The sequence below is a fragment of the Camelus dromedarius genome, chromosome 2 (genome assembly GCF_036321535.1).
Source record: "Camelus dromedarius isolate mCamDro1 chromosome 2, mCamDro1.pat, whole genome shotgun sequence".
Lineage (NCBI taxonomy): Eukaryota > Metazoa > Chordata > Mammalia > Artiodactyla > Camelidae > Camelus > Camelus dromedarius.
In genome coordinates this window covers 83,492,665-83,512,677 of record NC_087437.1, presented here as the reverse complement: position 1 = coordinate 83,512,677, position 20,013 = coordinate 83,492,665, and the positions used below count along the sequence as shown (strand labels likewise).

Here is a 20,013-nt window from a genome sequence, read left to right as displayed (position 1 = left end):
TCTTTACCAATGTAAACTCTAAACTCTCTGGCATGGCCTCCAAAGCCCTCTTTGAAGGAATTGATAATGGGGCTGCATGGACTTTGGATGAGCGCAAAAGTTGTGCGTTTTGGCCCCTTAGGTGTTTCTGTCTGTCAGGGCCACTAGCAGCACTGTTGTTACCCTTCAGCTGGTCGGGCGGGAGGAACCAGAATGGAAGAAGCACAGGGAACAAGGGAGCATTTTGTGTTTGTGTGTGTGCGCGCGCATGCATGCATGCATGAGTGAGTGATCCTTGTTACTAAGAAAGTGAGTTGCAAACCATTTCTACCTAAAATAAATGTAGGACAGTCCACTGATGACTGGGCACTGCGTTTGCTCCAGCAATGGACAGCTAGCTTTTGAGGTGTTTGGTTCACAGTTGTAATGTACAAGGGCTGTGGGTTTTCTCTGCACCGCCACTCCTCACTTGACCACTAAAAGGCAAGCAAGACAAGATAGAGCCTTCATCTTTTTTTCTTTTAGGTCATTGTGACCACATGCCTTGAGGAAGCTATGGGTCATGATTCAAAGCATCTTCAATTTAAAAAAATTTCCCCTCTTTTTTTTTTTTTAAAAAAAAAAACTTGACTGGAAGTGTTGCTCCTAAAAATGTTCAGCAATGGATGTGATGTTATCTTCCAAAGATGACTGTGGCTAAGACAAGCAAAAATAGAAACCGAAACCCCAAGGCACTAGTTGAAATCTTCCAACACTAGAAAATGTGGAAAGAAAAAAAAAAAAACTGTATAGCTGAATAATTAGGAGATATTTGATATAGATATGCTATAAATAGTCAAAGATAAAGTACACTGGAAAAATTGGCATGTTAATTACTGTTGCTCACAGAACTGTTGGGTATTTACAAAAATGATTTATAGTTTTAATTTAAGTAAGTAAACATTTCTTTCAAAGAAAATCTGTTTTCTTCAGATTTTTTTTTAAAATTGGAAGATGAGTTTAGCTTGTGAAGATGCTATCGTGATCCTAGTTGTCGTAACCCTAACATTTTCAGGTACTTATTTGTGCCTTTACATGTATACCTCGCACTTAATCCTCACAAAAGCGATGAGATATGAGACTCTCATGAGTCCCATCTTACAGATGCAGAAACTAAGGATATAAGAGGTTAGGTCCTGTGCCTGAGTGTAGAGCTGTGATTTGTGGGCAAGTCTGTCTTATTCTAGAGCCCAAGGTGTATTACCCATTTTCCTCTGTTGTAGAATGATTAGACTAAAAACAGCACCTCAACAGTGGAAAACTAGAATCTCATTCGACCAAAGGCTTACTAGCATTTCATTTGTAGCTATAAATATATAGTCACTTTGGGGACTAATGCACATATATAATGAATAATTATTAACGTAATTTTCATGCTGTTTATAATTTTATGTTCACTAAAGTGTTTCAGATGAAATATTTTATACTCTCCAGACATAACACATAATTGGAGAGGAGTTCTCTCTCTTTTAAAACCGCTGTATTGAGGTATGATTGACATGAAATCCTGTATGTAACAGTGTGTACTTAATGTATATACCTGATGCGTCTGGGGATAAGTATACATGTGTGAAACCATCACCACCTCAAGGCCATAGAAATATCCATCTCCTCCCAGAGTTTCCTCCTGCCGTCTTTATATTTATTAATTTTTTTGTGATAAGATAAAACAAAAGATCTTCCCTTTTTGAAAACTAGGCATGTGGTACAGTATTACTAGACATAGGATTTGAAGCTTGTGGGGTGTCACAGCCTGCATAAGTTAGCAGGTAGAGCGCTGTGAGACATCTATTCCCCAGGTAGACTCTCAGAGGTCTCTAACTTGGGAAAGAATGAGGCGCTGCATTTAAAATCGAAGTTGAAATAATATAAAATGAGCAAGAGGACAGATAGAAAAATTGTGCAACACAATGCAATCTGCTAACGTCCTGGCTTGAGTATGGGGAACACTCTGGATCTACTAAGGTCAGATCTTGGACATGTTCCATAGGGAAAATGTGATATGTGTCACGGAGTGCTTTGGAGGGGACAACCAGAAATGTGTTTCTAATTCCAAATGAGTCAGGCAGATCCATTGACTTGCAGTTTATTATTTTGTAAAAAGAAAAGGACCAGAAGGAATACAGCAGTATTTAGACTCCAGGGATGAAAGTAGGAATTTTTATTCCTTGGCTTCCTCGATAAAACTTTCTTGGTATGCTTGTTTTTCCTCAGTTTTATAGTATCTGAACTTTTGGATTTGCTTTTGTTATGATTTTCAGACTTGGGGCCTTTTTGCAGATCTCTGAGGCCAGGTGGTATGCAGCAGACATCACTGTGTCTCCTCAATTAATGGATTCAGCAGATCTCCACTGGTGTCTCCTGTTACGTTGCCCACCCCGGGGGTTTGTGTGAAAGAGTGCCAGGGCCCGATGAGCTGAGGGATTTTATGGAATTTAAAAACAATCAAATTACTGATCCTGCAGACTGATTTTTGGTCCTGAAGCAACGGCTCATTAGTTTTCTCTAACAGTGGGGAGGACAGTACATGAGGCTGTATTAGACTGTCGAGATTTTTTCATTGGATTTAAGTACTGTAAAAATTTCAAATGGAATGTAGATTGGAAGTTCCTTCATTATTCATTCTTCTGGAGCAACAGAGCTCCACTTAAATCTGTGTGATTTTCAAAGTTATTTAATTGTGCTTATAGTTGGACTGATGGTAACCCAGTAACTGAACAGGGGTTACTTACCCTGGGCATGACTCTGAGAGTGCCTGTGATGGTCACCTCATGAACAAGCCAGTTAGGAGTTTTGGTTTTTGTGTTTTCTTGCACATTTCATGCCATACTTTGTACATGTGACCCTTGGAGAGTTAGCCCCAGGTGACTGGGTTTGGCTTAGAGTTAGAGCTCTGCCCAGCAAGGATACCATATTGATGGCAACTAGTCAACTACATCAGATACTAAATATATGCTCAGTTTGACTGAAAAACACAGAGTGTCAAAAATCAGGAGACTGGCTCAGAAAGATACTTAGAAAAAGATGGAAGGCAGAAGCTACAAGACAAGAAAAGCCACAAATAAACAAAAGCGGAAGATAGAAAAAGAGAAAGGCATCACTTAGGAGACTCCTGTGGCCCTTGGCCATGTGTCTGGGAATGGTCGTCAGGGTAGGAAGGACACAAACTCAAGCATGTGTGTGAATTTATTTGTGAACTCATATGCTGCCAGCACTTGTCCTTGGCACTGGGTCCTGTGACAGTGGACCCCACCTTCTCTGCTCAGCTCCTGGCTGTATCATTGCCAAATGGCCTGTGCCTCCAGCCCGCTGCCCAGCTCACCCTCCTGGCTGCTGCCACTCTCCCACAGCCCACACAGTGGGATTTGTGCAGAGCATTGCTCAAGTAAAGTACGTCACATCATGACACAAGTGATTTCTCAATGAAAGGGCTCAGCTACAGCCCATGTGCACCTGTCTGTATTTATCGTTTTCTACCCTTGTCCCATTTTACTCCAGCATGACACAGTGACCCATGGTATATGTCAGCTTGTCCCTGCTCCCTCATTCCTACAACCCTAACAGGGAGTAGAGCACAGCAGTAGGGGCCGAGGAAGTAAAAGCAGGCATGGAGCACTGCAGTCGCCAGAGGGGGGCCAGAGAGGTCCATTTGTGAGTGTGGCTCAAGCCCCATCCATTGCGGTTGGCGTCTGACTCTGTGGCTACTGAAACCAGTTCCTGACCAGGACCCAGAAGGAGCCCCTTGGGTTGTCATCACCACAGTGTACCCTCACAGCCACCTGGAGCTGGTTACGCACTTTCAGGTTGCAAGAAACAGAGGCATTTTCATGTTCCTCAAGTGACGGAAGTTTATGTTGTCAGTGTAGCCCGGTTTGTTGATGTGGCATCTGGCTGTAAAATTTAATTTGGGAGGCTTGTCCCCGGGACCTTGAGGCAAATCTCTTACAGGCTATTAAAGCCTTGGTTTAATATATGTGCATTCCAGATTTATATCTAGAAAATGGCAGATCTGTATCTGTAGTTGTATTGAGATAGAGATATAAGGAAGGATGGTGAGAGTGATGAACATAAAGCCACCCAGCCCCCCCCCTTTTATTTTTAAGAACCATGTGAAAGTAATGAACGTGACAGGTGTTCTCCGGTTCCAAAGGTTTAATCTCAGGGAGGAATTGAAAACACAGATATGGGTTAGGAATAATTTTGTAATAAAAATTTCAGGTGAAAAGCATTTATCTTTTATTCTAAAGTCTCAAATAAAATTTAACCCAGCTGTGTCAGCAGTTTTTCAGTCCTTGAAAGTTGACAAGTAAGTAGTGAGTGCAAGAGACCTTTTTTTAAAATGTATTTTCTTTCTCTCCTCATTGATGCTTTGTTTTTATTGGACACTGTTTTGCTTGTTCATATAAAATGTATGTTTATCCTAGAAATCTTAAGAGTATGTTTATATAATAATCATGAGAAATTTGATAGTGTTTGAGATGTACAGAAGCTGATAACATTTCTTCATAGGTCTAAGACTTGATTTATAAACAGTGAAGTAGTAGTGGAATGAATGGAATCGTTTCTTTTTTTTTTTAATGTATTCTATATTTTCCAATTAAAAATATACATATTACAATATTTTGAAAAAAAAGTAGAGTAAAATTGTCCAACTTCCCTGGACCCAAAGATAACCACTCGTGGTCTTTTTTTTTCCTTCTAGTCTATTTCTTTATGAAAAGTTGGGGTTTTTTTGAGAGCTTGTAGTCTTACCAAGTTTATAAGTTTGAGATTTTGTCCCACTCCTTCATCCTTCCATTTATATCTGACAGTGATTAACAGTTCAGACTAGGCAAATAGATTTAGATGCAGTCTCTGCCACTCATCTGTGTTGTATCAGACAAATTACTCAATTTTGTTCGCTGTAAAATGGGAACGATAGCAATAAAATCACATGTGGTGGCTCTTTTGGAAATAATGCGTGTAAAACTCCTGACCAGTGTTAAGTATAGGATGGGTTTTTAGCTGTTAGCTTGTTAACAACTCTTCTTAATTGTATTTATTTCATCAAGTGGTAGATGCATAAAGTTGTTATGTTTATAAATCTTTTGGACACTTACACCGTTGACAGCATGTCACTACGATAAATAATGCATCTTTGCGTATAAATTGCCCATCATTTAGTTTTAGGAAACTTTTCTTAAGAAAAAAGGAATTTCAGGCTCAAAGAATATAAATAATTTCAGTCTTCTAAATATATTTCTAAATTATTTTCTAAAATAGCTGTAAAATTTTTACTTCTACTAGCAACGTTCCATGATAAAACTGGGTTTTAGATCTCTCTTAAATTAAAAAGTGAAATTATATCTGTTTTAATTTGAATTTCTATATTTTTACTAGTGAAATTAGACTTTTTTTTAATGTTAATCTTTTTTTGTGAATTATCTGTGTCTTGCTGATTATCAAGTTGGGTCTTAGAATTTTTCTGTTATTTTTGTCTTATGTGTGTTTTCTGACTATATAAATATGTTGTCCTTAATTTTTAATAAACAATTTTTGTCAAGCAAGTTTTTTTTTTTCTGTTACATTTAAGCTCATAAAATGCTCTCCCATGGTACCCGCAGTACATTGTATATTTACTTTTTGTTTCATGTGGCTTTTGCTCTTTGGGCACAAGTGAGACTTCAGTTTCCTTTACAGTTAGTGTTTCATATGATAGTCTGTAAGTCCCAGCAATTTACTAACTGTTTTATAAAAATGTTATGTTTTCCTGATTCAATTTAGACTTTTTTTTTCTTTAAACTATTTAAGAGTAGTGACTATTAAAACTATTTTCAGTGCCGTTTAAAATTCTTGCTGGAGTTATTTGTGTGAAAATTATCCCACAAGTATGTGAAAAGTGCTGACACAGCAGTCTGTAAAGCAAAATGCATATATTCTCCTGAACTTTCTTTCCTCTTTTTAGAATTTCATAGAATCTTCTATCACACTGTTTGAATCTGATCTAGAGAGTGGGAAGTTTATTGACATTACGAATCAGGAAGTTTCTGACTTAGAAGAAATTGGCTTTGGCAGTGAAACAAGATCCATTCACGTTAAAAGTGGCGTGTAAGTTGTCTCCTATCCTGAGAACCTGGAGAGATTCTTTGGGTTTTAAAAGTACTGGCTGCTCGATTCTATGTCACCTCTGTTCTTTTTCCTTTTGTCCCTGCTAGATGGGTTGCCTACCAGCAGAAGTTCTTCTGTGGAGAACAGTACATTTTAGAGAAAGGAAAATACAAGTGCTTTTTTGACTGGGGAGGATCAAATAATACAGTCATGTCAATACGACCTGTCCAGCTGGTGAGTCAAATGCGAACATAGCCAGCGCCAGTGACGTGTGCGGGCGTGCAGCTGAACGTGTGGGCAGGCTTTTCCAAAGGGGAGCTGTTCGATTATGTTGTGTGTATCTATAGAGAAAATGAAACAGCATATGAACGTTATAGACTCACAGAGAGCTAGTAGTTGGTATTAGTGCCTCGATGATTAGGGGCTGTCATTTGATCAGCTCCTTCATTCAGCGGCATTCATTTAGTGCCTCTGATAGGTCAGACAGGACTGATCACGAGACAAAAGATGATTAACACCGCCCTGTTGGGTCTCAGCCTCTAGACCTGTGCGTAGTTACTTATATTGTGAGTCATGAGAAACTGAGTGTGTGGGCTGTGCTGGGGGAGCAGGGGATGGGGGAACAGAGAGCCTGGGGAGTTGGGGACCATGCTGCGCCTCAGAAGAGGATGCACTGAGTGATGTCTTAGGGGATAAAAGCAATTTTTACAGGTGGGGAAGTGGGGCAGAAAAGGCGGTCCCACAAAAAGGGAATCATGCAAAGTCCTGAAGTTATGAGAGTGTGGCCAGTGAGGATGTTAACAAGCACTGCAGGACAGTAAGGGTGCCCACGGGATAGTGGTGGGAAGGGAATGGTGGGAAGATCAGACTCTGTCTTTCTGATGGACCTTGGGGCATGTTTACTTCTAACTATAATAGTACTCAAAGTAAATTAGTAATAAACACTAAAATTATTGTAAGATAATTCAGTATGTTATTTGACAATCCCAAATCTAACCAGTTCAAGGAATCTAGTAAATTGCTCAGACCATTTATTTTTTTTTTCACTTTTGAAAGGATGTTTTCATTACTTTCAAAATGACAACTAAGATTATATGATTGTAATTTTTTAAATGTTTTAATATATGTTTCAGGAACCGCTTGGGATAAATGAGCCTCCACATTTGGTATGTTTAAAAATATTCTGAACTTAAAATTGTTAAATCGCTTACTAGAAGCACTGATGCCCTCTCTCTCAAGCCTGTCTCCTTCTCCCAGATGACGTTTGTGTGTCTGTGTGGCAGGGCGGTTTATGTGGTACTAGGAGCCCGGAAGCACAGGAGGGCCTGCCGTCTTTGGTACTGGTCTCCCTGGCCTGGATTTGTCACAGTCCTTTTGTTTTCTCCTAAGAGAGCTTCAGCTCTGACCACTTTGGGCTCCTCTGGATCCTCTGTCACTCTCTCTTTCCTGTTGCCCGTCTTCTCTCGAGTGTCCCCCTCTAACTCAGCACAGGATGTTCTGCTGTCTGTGGAGGCGCAGACTTAGCGTGGAGGAATGGCATGCTTGTTGTGTGGATGTATTTCTAGTAACCCAAGTCACGTATTTCTGAAAAGCACTGATAAAACTGCAACCCTACTTCTTTATTTGTAGTGTGTTAATGGTTTGAAGGGTTGGGCAATACCCTGGAGCTTAATGTTTATTTACTATCCATTGAAGGCTAGAAATTGTGCTTATTTAGTGCTTCTAATAACTCTGTGAGGTCAGGATTTGTCCCATTTATTAATTAAAAAAATGAGGTTTAGAATTTAAGTGTCATTTTATACAGCTAGAAATAGCAAAATAGGCATTTTTTCAGTATCTAATACCAAGATTTTATATCAAAGAAAGACATATCGTGTTATGAATAGTGATAGGAACATAGGAGAAAGAGGGGATGAGAGACAGTGCTTCTTCCTTCTGTCTCATTTTAAGTAACAAATTCAGAAAAATGTCTTCAAAAAGCCTAACTTGGTGATTAATTTTAAATATTTGACATTTGCTAGTTTTACGTAATGCTGAATCTTTTTCTCTGAATGTGTATGTTTTTCATGTTCAGGTCAGTGTTTATATATTTTAAACCAGTTTAGTTTAACCATGTTTCCATTCACAGTGCTTTCAGGTTTTATTATTTTCTGATTAGCTCAGGCCTCTTGGGAACATTTCCTCGCTGAATATAACTCAGTTGCTGTTCTGAAGACATTTCCTGCCAGATATTTATTTTGAATCTTAGAAAACTCCAACTGTGGGCTTTTCAAAGCACTTTTTTTCCCCCCACTTGCATCAACATAACATGAATTAGAAAAGAAATGAACAGGGGTAATTCCAAACTGCACATTTTCTGAGTTTCAAGTGCAAATAGAAAGTCACATTCTTTTGAGCTCTGTTCCCCGCCCCCATCCCTGTCCTTTTTTGCGAACTTCCCTGTTTGGGGCAGATTGCTCAGAGCGCTTTCTTTCTAGTATTTCCAGTCCAACTTGAAGAGAAAGGAAGCAGCAGCAAATGCCCAGTGACATCGGCCCTGTTTCATTCTTCTGATTTGGGCTCCGCCATTGCCGTGGGAGATGAAGGTCTCTGACAAGTGTGTGATGGCTGGATGTCTGGTAACATGCAGACAGAGCCTCCTTAGTCTACCCAGTACCAAAGCTCTTAGTATTTCACATTAGGCCAAATTGAACGTTTTGTTTGTTTTCACTTACCCAAATAAGAACAGATGGATCTTGGCTGACAGTCTGGTGCATTCAGTAACCAGAAAGTATTTTCTCCTTCAGGAGTAGTCGTGACAGGTTGACAAGTCAGAGGCTGTGTTCAGATGGGGTGGTTATTCTCCCTGCCTGGGGAATAAGGAGGAAGTCACCTCTCACGTTCACGTCAGAAGAGAGAATTTTCTTTTATGCTGGTGATTTGAAAGGGAACCTCAAGCAACCTGAGAAGGGAAAAAGCCAGAAAATATTTGTGTGTAGAGATAAATATATAGCCTGAGAGTTATGCTAGTAAAAATATTATTGCTGATGTGTAAGCATATTATGATGATTTATGTGTCTTATTTGGGACACAGAATGCCACCTTTTATTGAGAAGATTGTTTTTTTTCCTGTGGCTGAAGATCAGTCACCAAATCTAATTGCCAACTCAGAATATTTGATACAATGACAAGATCATTATAGAGTTTTTCACAGTTAGCAAATGGCCCTTTCTTTTTGCTTTTACTTTTCCTCAAACAAAACAAACAATGTGGATTATTTCATAGTGTGTTCATCTCCTGCTCTTAGCAAGTCCTGAATATCAGAAATCTCACTAGATTAAATCTTAGAAAAGTGAGTTTTGTTTCCAGAGAGGTTATAGTTGGGCAGCCACTGTCTAGAAGTTGTAACCAGTTCCCCACTTTGACCCAGCAGAGGACTTTACTTTCTTAGAATCTTTTTTGAGTCCCCTTGCGGATATAATTAGAAGTTTGGATATCTTTACCTGCTGAGCCTCTGTTCCATTTCATACATGATTCTAGCTGAGAAAAAGCAACTGAATATTTTCTTGTATTGGATAGTTTGGCCAAATTGAATCTTAGAAAGATCACAGGGTCTTTAACACTTGTGGTTACTGTTACATGTTTGGGGGATAAGAAAACAATAGTTTTAGTCAAGTATCAGTAGATTCAAGAGCAGCAGGGGAAAACATTTCTTTGCGGTGTGATAACCGGATCATTCTTAGACTCTAGAGGCCAGAAATACTCATGCAGTAGTACTTACTTATCTAAGTGAAGAAAGGCTTCTATGGGTAAACAGGGAAGTAAAATCACTGTAGAGTAAGTAATTGATGTGAAAAGTACATAACACTGTGGGGCAGTGCGATGTAATACAAGAGTGAAAACAAGACTGTTCTTTGTTGAACAATCAGTATGTTTGTGTGAAGGCAGTCCAAAGGGCTGCAGAAAGTCTCGTTTAGACAAGGTAGAATGTTTCTCATAGAAATTATTTTAGCACTGGAGTAAATAAAATTACATTAAAAATTATTTTGATATTGTGGAATAAATTAAGTGAACACAACTTCTTTTGCTGGGTCAGTAATTCAGCTCTTGAGTCTCTGGTTTGTCAGAGAAGATTGCATGTGTTTGTGTATATTATAAGTGAAAAATACATAGCAGAAAAAGAAAAAAAGGTTTTCTGTGAAATTATCAAGGGATGATGATTTCTGCTTCAAAGCGTAGTTCTAAAGAACACAGAAGATGTATTTGTGAAAAGGCACCTTGCAAACCAGTGATACACTGCCTTTTTTTTTTTTTTTTCCTTGCTTTCATACAGTTCCATGTAGGAGGCGGGGAGTGCTTGAGCCATGCTCCCATGGCTCGGGGGGATGGGTGTGGTTCAAAATAAACTAATTTCTTGTTCATCTGACTATTCATCTGCGTTCTAAGCAACCTATCTGAGTTGTTTTGTACATTTATTCTGCACTAATCTGGAAGGGAAACCAAAATGGCGAGTTTATCTAGCTAGCTTTTCACAGGACTTATTTTCACCAAGGCACTGTCACTTAATTTCACCAAGTATGGAAACCACAGATGAATGATTGTAATTAGAAAGCACAGAGTTGGTTTCTGTAGGGGTCCCTCCTCAGAACATTGTTATGAGAATTTTTCTATTCTCAGGCATTTGTAAGGCAGTCAAAATGGGGTGTAACTTTTCTGGGGCTGGACAAGTCTTGGGTGAACCATATACCATATCTCATTTTGGGGGTAAAAATAAAATAAACTCAGATCTGTATTAAGCTCATTTTTTTAGTATGGGTAAAGAATGTTTTAACTCATTGAATCAGAACAAGGCTTGATGGCAGAGTGAGTACCTATGTGTGAATTTTAATTAATGCTTCTGAGTATGAAGACTGAGACTAAAAAGTAGAGGTGGCTGGTACAGATACCATCAGAAATACGCTGAACTTGCACTGTCAGCTGTCCAGGATTTGACATTTCATGACTTCACGGTGAAATATTGAAGCATAAATCTTAAGCTCAGAAATATGAATATAATTAATTCAACAAACTGGGAAAACACACAATGAACAAGGCACCTGTGATTTCTGTTCTCCTGTGGCTTTTCTGATTCTTGTAGTGAATAAAGATAATATTTGGCTGTAGGAGCAATTATGCCACACTTTTGGAAGTTAAATGTGATTTACTTTTTAGCCTCCCATGTTTTATAAGCCTTTAAGTTAAAAAACATAGTCTGAAAAGCCACTAACCAAAATATATGTTGTTATGAAGGAATTCAGGGCCATTTGCCTGGACACAAAGAATTGTTCTGGGAGTTGTTCCAGAAGTCTTTATTGTTTTGGACTTGCTTTTTCTCGCTTTCTCCTGCATCCACCAAAGGACCATGATAGGAACTTGATGGATCACACCTCCTTAAGTCAGGGAGCCCCTTGGTGTTTTAATGCTCCAAGTGCAGCCTCATTTCACAATAAGAAATCATACTGTGCAAGCCCCAGTGGTCGGGGGAAGTGGTTCTCTCAGCTTTCTGGTTTTGGCTTCTCTTTGATATCAGGCCAAGAAGCAAAGTCAGAGCAGAATGAGATAGCCAAGAAATATTTCCTCAGAACTCAGAGACCGTCCATCTCTGAGAGGACCCTTGGGAATATGCAGGAGGTGGACATCAGCTGCTGAAAGAAGCCTTGTTCTCGATGACAGCGCTGGCGGGAGAGAGGGCGGCGCTGCAGATGGTCATTGTGATGCATTCTTAGCTACAGTGCAGGCCTGTCGGAGCCGGGTGGATCTGTGGGCCATGTTATTTCAAGGCTCCAGTGTATTATGAAACATTTATAGGGCTCATTAATTTTTTCTTGCCTATTAGAGATCCAGGGCCACGAGCGCTGCAGATGATTCTATCTCTGGTCCAAAGGGAACTGTTGAGATTTCATGAATTTTCCTTGACAAAAATAACTAAAGTAGAAAGGTTGTTATATAAACCTGTAAGCTGTGCGTTCAAGGTATTCCTATCAGTAAACTGAAGCCTGTGGGCTGGAATGCATGACACAGACATCTTCCCTTCTTCCCCGTAAATCTTCCACTAATCTCATCATTATTATCTTCTCTGCCATCTGCTCCTGGGGTCTTGCAGGCCATCTCAGGCTCATTTATGGGCATACGCCTGTCCTTTCTCTGTCTCCCTTTGATGAACTGTGGATTAGGAAGACTTGGGGAGAGAATAGGCATGGTCACCAGACCCCACACGAATCCCAACAGCCTTCATGTTTAGCACTAAATTGCTTCTTCCTTAAGACATGCAGTCTCACCGCAGGGGCTAGTAATTGTCTGATACAATGGACGGGGACTGCATTTTAGTGGAGGAGGGATTCTGGTTTACTCCTGTGGGTAGAATTGTTTTCTGGGCCTCTGTGCCCAGACCCTGATGCAAGGGGTGGGTGGAAATGGTAAATAAATCTTGACATTTCTGGAAAACACTTAAGGAAAAAAAAAAGTGAGTTTAAGGAGAATCATCCTTAACATGGATTCATTGTTAATAAGTAAAACACGAGTGTAGTGTTTTGCTGAATTTTTATAAGTACATGAAACGAAAGGTTTTCATTTGCTTTTGTGATGATGTCAAACTGTTCTCTGTGTAATCGCTGTGTTGTTGCTCTTGTAGCTCAAAGCATTCAGTAAACCAGGGTTCCAAGGTGAATGTGTAGATTTCACAAAAGAGATTTTGGATTTGACTTCATCATTCTGGCCATGTTCTTTTAAAGTTCTTCGGGGTTGGTAAGTATGCTTTATTGAATGATTTCCACTGTTGTTTAATAACTAAATTTCTGCTAAATTTATGGAGCTTTGACTTTATTTTTTGCATACACAGTGAAATCAAAAAATTTTAACCAGTAGTCAAAAGCTAATTAGCCTATATTAACTTAGCCCATCTTGTGTCGTGAGCCATTGTGCACTGCTGAGAAACAGGATGCTGACTGGCCAACTCTGGGAGTGTTTTGGTGATTTTTTTTGTCTCACTGTTATCTTAGATTATTTCCTAACTATTTTGAATGTTTCATTGTGTGTTTACTGTATAGTGTAATAGAATGCTATAAAATTAGCATTTTTGTCCAGATAATACATATTACTCCTAAATTTTAAAAAAAGGTTTTGTTTGTTTAAATTATTTGTTGCCCCCATTTCACAGATTAGGATCCCTGCTTCAGAGTTAAGGTTTCCCAAGATCCCACACCAAGTGTCAGACCCAGGATTACGTTGGCTGTTTAGTGTTTGTTTGTTTTAAATTCTGTGTTCTTCCAACTGCAGCAGCATATTGGACCTTTCTCACGTGGGTATATGAGACTGTGTGTTTTTCAACTTATGTTCTAATATCTTCTCTCTATGTATCATTTTTATTGTGGTACAATATGTATAACATGAAATTTACCTTTTTAGCCATTTTTAAGTGTATGTATCTTCATACATTTTTAAGTATATGTTATCTTCAGTGGCATCTCTGTATATCAGATATCCACCTAATAACTCAGATAGCCACTTAATAACTCATCAGAGTCTCTTTCCCAAGATATCTTGGATTCATTGATTCTCCTCCTTTTTCTCTTGAACCAGTAGAGACAAGGATCCTACTTTCCACTTGAGGAATTTCAGTCTCCTAATTAGTCCTACCCCGATGTCCTCTTATTTCCAGTGTTTATCACAAACCAATCGGAGCCCAGTTGTCTGTCCCAAAATCCAGTTTAATGTTTTCTACTACTCTTCTTTAAATCCCAAGGTCATGCTCTCATTAACAGTCAGATCAAGTTCAGATTCTTTTTTCCTTTCCAGGATTTGCCATCACTGAGTCTCATTTTCCATGTCCATGTTCCAGTCTGTCCTTGTACTGTGCCCCATCCTCCCCTCACTGGGCATTTACTCAGCTCTGTGTTTCGCGCCTTACCATCTATACTGTGGGTCAGCAGACTCTCTCTATAAAGGGCCAGGTAGTAAGTATTTTCAGCCTTGGGGCCACAGAGGCTCTGTGCCAGCTACTCAGCACCGTCACTTCAGCACCAGAGCGGCTGTGGGTGATACACACGTGAATGAGCATGGCTGTGTTCCAGCGAAGCTCCGTTTGTGGATGTCAAAATTTGAATTGGATTTAATATTCACATATCACAGTCTTCTTTTAATTTTTTAGATCATTTAAAAATGCAAAACCAGTCAGCTTGCTAGCTGTTCAAAAACTGGCAATGGGGAGGATTTGGCCCACAAGCTGTGGTTTGCCGTCACCCCGCTCTGTCTCAAAGGTTGTAGGTTTCAGGTGAATCTCGCCAGCACATGTTACTTGTTTGGCCCACACACTATGTTTAAAGTTTTTTTTTTATATCAATACTTAAGTTTAGGATATTTTTCAGAAGAACCTGATTTTTACCTTCTCTTTAAAAATCAGAAGGTTTGAAAACTCTGGGGAAACATCACCTTTGGTACTGAGTAGAGAGGCGCGTGTGCTCCCCAGCGTACTGTAAAACTGCTCATTTTTATTATCTGCCAGGCCTCCCACAGGTATGTAAGTTTGTGAACCCTGCTTAATATTAATCCAAATACATATTTTTAAGATTTAGTCCATCCTCATTCCTTCTTTTAACCTTCTTGATTAACCCTAAATCAAGCAGTCTTTTCCTTCTCTGATTTCCTTAGCTCTCACTACTTTGAACCCCTTCATATCAGTTACTGTTTTTATAGTTACTTCCAAGAAGGATATGAACGTTTTACAGTAGTAAAACACATAAAGTAGGACACGGTTAGTTAAATAGATTATCTGCAACTCTAGTGAGAAATATGTATGTATACACCAGAGACCTGAAATAATTTTGTTACTAGTATTTGGCTCTGAGTTTCTTCTCCTCTAAGATAAAAGAAAACATTTTGCAAGATATATTTTAATTTTCTGATGAGAAGGAGCACTGAAGTTTTTCTGGAGGGAAATATTTTTTCCTGACACTGAAGTCTAGGACAAATTAGTCGTATATGTTGCTTCGTGTAGGAAATATTTATTTTATTTATAAACATATATAATATATATACTTTTTATATATAGTGTATACATTTTACACCACACACACACACACACACACACACACACACATATTTATGGGGGGGAGAGAAGTCCCTAGGTATGTGCAAGGATTGGCTCTGGAGTCCCCACATATACCTAAATCCACGGGTGCTCAAGTCCCTTATATAAAGTAGCTTAGTACAGTCAGGCCTCTGTGTCTGCAGAAGAGACATTTGTGCATACAGAGGGCCAACTACATACAAAATACACATTTTATATATTTTATTTATATTTATGTGTAGTTTATTAAACTATGGCTTTAATAAAGGAATACAAGAACCATGGTGATTAAGTGCCTGTAGTGCTTTAGAGATCTGGATTTGAGCCCGGTACACCACAGCCTCATTCTGTAACGTTAAGCACTTTGGACCATCTGAACCTCAGTTTCCTCCTCTGTAAATGTGGGATAATAACAGTACCTACCTCAGAGGATTCTTACAAGGACTAAAAAATTAATGCACAGAGGGGCTTAGCTCCATGCCCAAAATACTGAAAACCTTTGATAAATATTGGCTATAAAATGCTTATTACATAGAAGACATGGCAGTAAATTAAGGCACACAGCATTTCTGTGGTTATCAAAAGTTAGTGTCGTCTAGCTAGAGTATAGTTCTGGTGATCTTAAAGTATAGGGCTAGAACTTAAACACACGAAAGCTAAAATAGTAACAGCCAATTAATTTCTCCCTTGGGCTCCTTCTTTCCAAAAGAGCATGTCTTAACCAAGCTTTTGATGACTGCTGTGTTGAAGGTAATTTGCTATGGAATATTCTAAAGGGTTCATTTCTTTTGAAAAATCTCCACTAGCTATCAGCTGTGCAGGTGACATATTCTTAAATACTGTTGCGTGAATTTTTAGGACTCTGGCTTCTAACTCATCCTAGACTGAAAGCAAGCTCATTAAATAAGTATACAAATTTTTATTTTTCTCAAAAAGAACTTCTCATCTGTCCAAGTACTTAATAATCACTATAATTTGATTCCAGGTTTTTTTGTGCTTGAAAGCACTGAATGAAGCTAATGTCTTTAGCTTACAGTGGATGTGTTACTTCAAATCTCAGCTCTGTCATTTAATAGTTGGGGGAGTCTTGGACAAATCATATAACCTCAGTTGTGTTGCCTGTAAAAATAAGGGCACGTTTCTACCTCATAGAATTATTGAGTGCACAGTGAGACAGTAGTCTGGTACGTGGTAAGCACCAGGACTTTTATGTCCTACTCCTCATTCTGGTTCCCACTGCATGATGATGAGTCAAACTGCCAGCTGATGGAGTTTGAATGTTTCACTGCTTGCTTTTTCAGCTGGCTCCTGTATTACCAAGAGGACATTTCCAATAACCAGTGTGTGTTAGAAGAAGGCCTCTATGCTGACCTTACTTCCTGTGGCTGCCCAACATCCAGAGTCAAATCCCTCAAGCCCATTGACTATGTAAGTTCCTTACTGAATGCATATTTATAAGACTTTTTCTTGTCCAGTTTAATTACCATGAATGATAATGTGAAATTGGAAGAAATAATACAAGGGAAAATATAAAAATCTTAATGAGTGACTTGTAGATTGTAAAATTGAGATTCACTCATGAAATCCAGCCTAAGTGTGAGATTGGTATTTTTCTTTTTTTTCTTTTCTTTTTTTTTTTTTTTTAGCAGAATGCAAAATTTAGGAACTAGAGCAATAGAGGCCTGAGCTTAAGTTAATACTTGAACCAGTTTGGATGACATTGGCAAAGTTACTTAGTTTTCTCGTCTGTGGTAGTACTTCATAAGGCTACTGGGTCACTACATGTGATGGTGCCTGTAAAATTCTTAGCACATGGTGAGTGCTCAGTATTAGCTATGAGTATCGTGGTTGTAATTGTTATAGCTGCTTAAAAAAAATAATAACCTGATCATTTTCTTATTCTATTAGAGAAGTCACATGACAACTTGTCTGCTACGTAGGCTTACAATGTTACTTTAGGGCGTGGACCACCACTGGTTTCATTTCAAACCTTGTCTTGGGGGAACTAGGGCTTTCCTGCCTGGTGTGTAGAATTGTCTGGGTCACCTGAGACGGCTACATTTATATAGAGTAAGTAGTTTCTCCTTTCTATCATATTTACTCAGAATTTTAAATGTGAGAAAAACAGGATAGCTATCTGGGACATTCACTCTGGGCTCTTGGTTACTGGTGTTTACGCAGAGGAAGTCGTGAGGATCTGGAATATTTTCAAGATGCCTAGTTATGATAATTCCCTAGGAGCATCTGGTCAAAGCTGAGATTTACACGATGATGACTAGAAGCCCTACATGGTGATAGGAGGGACTCAGACCTTTCAACCAGAGCTGATGATCATACTCGGGATCTTTGATCTCAACCTCAGCAACGTGGTCTTATTTCACAAGGCATTCCTGGAGAGAGTATTCTTGGTATCAGGCTAAGAATAGAGTCTTGGCCGAGGAGCAAGAATAAAAATAGCATTCTGGTGTGTCTCAGTGGCCTTTAGACACCAGCTTGGACAGACTAAATGGCTACTGATGCTTCCTGTCTATTGGAGGAAAACTGGTTAAAAACAAAATAGTGGGGGAGGGTATAGCTCAGGTGGCAGAGTGCATGCTTAGCATGCACGAGGTCCTGGGTTCAATCCCCCAGTACCACCTCTAAAAATAAGTAAATAAACTTAATTGATCCCCCACCCCCCCAAAAATAGAATGTATTCTGGTCAGTCTCTTCAGGTATTGATAAGGCTGAAAAAGGCATTGGAAAGTAGTCTGCGTTTACTGAAAAAGGAATTTTCTTAGCAAATTGTAGTGGTAAAACCAGCAGATATATACTTAGATGATCCAAATTGGTGGTATTACTATTTTTCTTTGAAGAGTTAAAATTCTCTTACATTCATAAAGTCAAAAATGAGTAGTTAAAATTAGAAGTGAAAATATATATAGAGAAAAGAAACATCTTTACACAAGATATAACGTGCAGTTGCATGTCCCTGGTTTGGTCCTGTGGGATCCAGGCAGTGCAGGTGAAGGTGCCTCTTGGGAGGGACTTGAGAGCTACAGCCTTTTCACTCCAAAAACTGATTAAAGAGCATGTTAGTTTTCTTAATGCGTTTCCCAGGTATGTTTTAAATTTTTGAAAGGTCTTTGTTGAAGACACGTTTAGGCAGTAGGTTTGGTGTTGAAATGGAAGGAGTATGAGATGAGGTTGGGCATCCCAGCAAAGACCTGCAGGTTGACCAGGAAGCAGCCTCAACAGGTACTGCATCCTTGGTGACGTCAACTGTGCTTCACCCTGGTGGCCCTGAGTTGATCAGACCTAGGAGACTGATAGGTAAGCCAGAGGGCCAACCTAGTGATTTGTAGTAGGTGGATTCTGGTGACTAGAATCCTTGGGAATTCTGTCCTGGGCATTTCTGTGCCTCTCTGGAAGAACCTAGGAAACTGAATTAGTTACCAGAATGTTACTTGTTGAGCTTAAGATTTGGGTAAATGGTGGTTGTCTTGAGAGTAGCTTCCCTAGCCTAACATTCCCTACAAAAGGGGCCCCTCCCATTTCCCCAGGGCCCCTTGTGGCTGCATTTTCCAGATTCTGTGTCTTCTTTCTGTGGAAAATTCTAGACACAGTGTACATCACCTGCTCTCTGATTCCTTCCACAACTGTGCTCTTACTTAGGGACTGATAGGCCTTTTCCTGTAAATTGGTTAATACTGTTGCCTATGCAGTGTGATTCTGGATTCATTCTGGGAAATGTGACATCCGGTTAAGTTGACTTTACATATATATGAGTTGATTTTTTGGTTTTGCTCTTATTATTATTATTTGGATTCTTTTTCTTTTATTGAAGTATAATAGCTGTACAATAATATCTGAATTACAGGTGTACAATATAGTGATTCACATTTTTAAAGGTTATATACTTCATTTATAGTGATTATAAAGTATTGGCTATATTCTCTATGTTGTACAGTATATCCTTGTAGCTTATTTATTTCATACATAGTAGTTTATACCTCTTAATTCCCCACCCCTATCTTGCCCCTCTGCCCTCCTCTCTCCCTACTGGTAACTATTGGTTTGTTCTTGGAATCTGTGAGTCTGCTTTTGTTGTTGTTGTTGTTATAGTCACTACTTTGTTATATTTTTTAGATTCCACATATAAGTGGTATCATACAGTATTTGTCTTTTTCTGTCTGACCTATTTCACTTAGCATAGTGCCCTCCAAGTCCATTCCTGTTGTTGCAAATGGCAAAATTTCATTATTTTTTTCAATTTTGCTTTTATTAGCTAAAACTGCAGAATTATGAGGGTGTTACCCATAGTTGGCATTCCTAGACACCCTGTGACTTAGTGCTAAAAGTGTCATCATGGTATAATACTGAGGAGCCGTAAGACTCCATCTTCATACAAGATCATTGAGTCCTGAATTTGACACAACATTGTAAAATGACTATAACTCAATAAAAAAAGTTAAAAAAAAAGATCAGTGAGTCTTGCAAATGACAGTTTGCTCCAGGCTGATTTTTATTTGTGCAGACATGTGTTTCATTCTAGGGGTCCATGGATGCATAATTTGCCGTCATTTTATAGTGAAAGGAGCTGTGAGCATACATTATAGTTCTGCTTTTCACTAGGGTGACCTTGTACAAATCACTTAATTTATTTTGACCTCAGTTAACTCATCTGTAAAGAAACTGCTAGAACAAGTATTTTTAAATCTTTGACAGCCTCTAGTATCCTGGGCATGTTTCTAATTGGACATGAAAAACAATATATCCAGACTTAAGACTCACATGGTCTGAGGGAATAAGATGGTATATTAGCTTTAGTAAGGTTATGCCATTAG

The 20,013-nt window shown here is 38.9% G+C and overlaps 1 protein-coding gene across 1 annotated transcript in view; it reads left to right on the top strand.

The window, feature by feature from the left end:
• The window catches only part of CRYBG3 (crystallin beta-gamma domain containing 3), a 103,405-nt gene that overhangs the window by 61,183 nt on the left and 22,209 nt on the right, over positions 1 to 20,013 (top strand). The window contains exons 13-17 of the mRNA XM_031445150.2: positions 5,963 to 6,105; positions 6,213 to 6,339; positions 7,239 to 7,271; positions 12,755 to 12,867; positions 16,489 to 16,615. Coding sequence (XP_031301010.2) covers positions 5,963 to 6,105; positions 6,213 to 6,339; positions 7,239 to 7,271; positions 12,755 to 12,867; positions 16,489 to 16,615 — 543 coding nt within the window. The remainder of the gene's footprint in view (positions 1 to 5,962; positions 6,106 to 6,212; positions 6,340 to 7,238; positions 7,272 to 12,754; positions 12,868 to 16,488; positions 16,616 to 20,013) is intronic.